The following is a 2,783-nucleotide window of genomic DNA, read 5'->3' as shown; positions in this document are numbered from 1 at the left end:
AATTATATAGATAGATTATTAATTTATGATTTTAAGAGGACTATATATTTACATAGAAATTTTAAAAATATTATTACCTTATTATTTTATCGATTTGTGTTATTTTTAACACCGGCCCAACTTGGAACCGGCAAAATTTATTAATTTACATAGATTATTAATTTATAGATTATTAATTTATAGAAGTTATATTGTATTTTTAACATATTTTTCTTTTTCTTTATATTTATTAAATATTATTATGACATAGGTTGGTACTTGGTACCTAAACCTAAAAGGGGGGACATCTAGGGTAGAGGTTCAAGTTACGTTTTACTTTTCACCAAATCCCAGTCTCGATTTTCTGGAGTTTTAGAGATGAACAGAGGAAGAATGAATCTGAAACAAGTGGATTTCAAGCTTAAGCAATGTCAGAGTATTGCCCAGGTCGTCTCTTCCGACCAAATTGAGGTACCTTTTCTTTTTGTGTTCTCTCGATTGGTTGGCTTAATTGGTCGTCTCTTCCGACCAATTCATAGAGTTTCCAATTGATTTGTTCTTAACTGCGGTTTTCTTTGAAGATAATGGATGCAAAAGTAGACAACTCATCAACATTGTTTAAACTCAAGAAAAGAAGATCAACTCCTTTGTGTAACTTGTTGATCACGGGCTCTTCTTTTTTGGGTCTAGCTCTCACCCAACAAAACAGAAGAAGAAGAAGAAGAAGAAGAAGAAGAAGAAGAAGAAGAAGCAGAGATACGTCGGAGATTCCTCTGGATCTATTGATTGAGATTCTTTGTAGACTGCCAGGAAAGTACTTGGCGAGGTTCAAGTGCGTCTCAAAGCAGTGGTCATCACTCATCTCTTCTAGATATTTTTGCGAGCGTTTATTTACCACCACACGAGGAAAACAACAACCACATCTATACATGTGTTTGGTGGACGACGACGAGAAAAGTGCACTGCTGTCCATGTCACCAACGTCTCCAGACAGCACTTGTTTTGAGGTCGACCAAGATTTGAGCATCCCAGCGATGGGAGGCTACTTCTTGAGTGATCTCCACGGCTTGATCTGTTTCACAGTGAGAAAAAAGGCGTGTATATACAACCCCAGCACAGGACAACGCTTGACCTTACCCATGATAAAGCCCAACATCATAGCCGACCAAGGTCAAACTAGCTATATTAGCCGGCACTATATGGGATACGACCTTGTTAATAATAAACACAAACTATTATGCACAATTGTTATGTACTGCGACCGTTTGTTTAATCTGAAATCAGAGCACTGGGTGTTCGTGCTAGAAGCTGGAGGTTCTTGGAAAAAGGTTGTTTCCCATGAGATTTATCGTCCTCATACCCCATTCGCAGTAGGACAGTACTGTATCAGTGGATCAGTAGTACATTATCTGGCGTGGCATGATATGTACACTTGCGCGATTGTGAGTTTCGACTTCAGGTCTGAAGAGTTAACTACCATCATAGCACCTGATGATGTCAGGGCTAATATGTCCATTCCTGCGCTTGAGATGAAAGCTGATCTTATAGAGTATGGTGGAAAAGTAGCTATTTTTGAACATAGCAACCTAAAAATTGAGGGTATGGTGGTATTATGGGTATTGGAAGATGCTGAGAAAAAGGAATGGTCCAAGAGGAGTCTGGTTTTGCAGCCTTGTCAGAGGCATTTAGTCCAGTACACTGAGTTTATTGTAAAAGGCACAACTCGAGACGGCAAGGTTATCTTGGCACCCTTTGAGATGCATTATGGGTTCTATATTTTGTGTTATGATTTGCAAAACAATGGCTTGAGTAAGGTCGATATCAAAGGAGTACCACACCGTTGGTTTGACAAAGAGTGCTATTTTGACTTGAGGTTGATGGATGAGAATGAGGGCCTCTTCTACTTGGAAACTTGACCACTAGCTTTTTATTACTTTGTTTGTCTTTCTCAAACCGAGCTACTTGCTCTTGATTCTTGTTTCGTTCAGACTAGTCTCTTATTCAAATGTTTTGCTTCACCAACAGTTCCATCTTAATGAGAACTGAAAAAGTTAAATGGTGTTTGTCATTGGTGATTTCACTGGGCTTGGATTCGTATTGTACTTTCATTTTTTTGTTTAATCAAACTTTCCTTTTTGTTGGTTCATTGTTTGTTTGGATGTTTTTTCTCCCATGAACTTCATGGTCCTGGTAATAGATAAACAACGTATTATCGGCATTCCAGTTGAATTGTTGCTGAAAATAAAACATAATTAGTAGAAAATTAATATTAAAGATTAAAAAATAAGCAAAAAATAGAATACTTACCGCAAACTGTTGAAATCACATATGCTCCTTCTCGAGAGGGAAGTCGGTGAAAGTCGGATGTCCATTGTCGAGGGACGAATACATCATACTGTTGATCCATCCGCTGATCCCGTTCCCGGATCGGTCGAACCTAATAAAAAGAATTAATTATTTAAAATGAATCAAATTTTAATGAAAAAAATAGGTTTAATTACCATGTCTGACCCCGTCCACGTGGATACTGAGTGAGATATGGAAGATGGTCACGACCCGGCTGTCGAACAAATTCCACAACTCTCAGAAGTGCCGGATGAGCAGGAGCAGGAGCAGGAGTGGGTGCCACACCGGGAGCGGGAAGAGAATGAGAGGGAAATAGAAAGGGAGATGTCTGGTAGGAGCTGTAGGGCGATGCGGAACCCGAAATGGAGCCGCTCCCCGAACCACCACGACCACGACGCTGTCGAGAGCGGGTATGTTCCTCTTAAGACCTTTATATAAATAAATTTTATTTAATATAT

The 2,783-nt window shown here is 39.1% G+C and overlaps 1 protein-coding gene across 1 annotated transcript; it reads left to right on the top strand.

The window, feature by feature from the left end:
* The first annotated feature begins 263 nt into the window (after window positions 1-263).
* LOC108829331 (F-box protein At2g40925) lies at window positions 264-1,997 on the top strand. Its single transcript, XM_018602993.2, has 2 exons — window positions 264-450; window positions 561-1,997. The coding sequence occupies exons 1-2, from the start codon at window positions 358-360 to the stop codon at window positions 1,893-1,895; spliced, it is 1,428 nt and encodes a 475-aa protein (XP_018458495.1). The 5' UTR covers window positions 264-357; the 3' UTR covers window positions 1,896-1,997.
* The last annotated feature ends 786 nt before the right edge of the window (window positions 1,998-2,783 follow it).

The sequence above is a fragment of the Raphanus sativus genome, unplaced genomic scaffold (genome assembly GCF_000801105.2).
Source record: "Raphanus sativus cultivar WK10039 unplaced genomic scaffold, ASM80110v3 Scaffold5760, whole genome shotgun sequence".
Lineage (NCBI taxonomy): Eukaryota > Viridiplantae > Streptophyta > Magnoliopsida > Brassicales > Brassicaceae > Raphanus > Raphanus sativus.
This window is presented reverse-complemented; position numbering and strand designations above follow the sequence as displayed.

Coding starts and splice junctions, on each gene's coding strand:
- LOC108829331 (XM_018602993.2), top strand. CDS start 358: ATGAACAGAGGAAGAATGAATCTGAAACAAGTGGATTTCAAGCTTAAG. Junction 451..560: donor TCTCTTCCGACCAAATTGAG/GTACCTTTTCTT, acceptor TTTTCTTTGAAG/ATAATGGATGCAAAAGTAGA.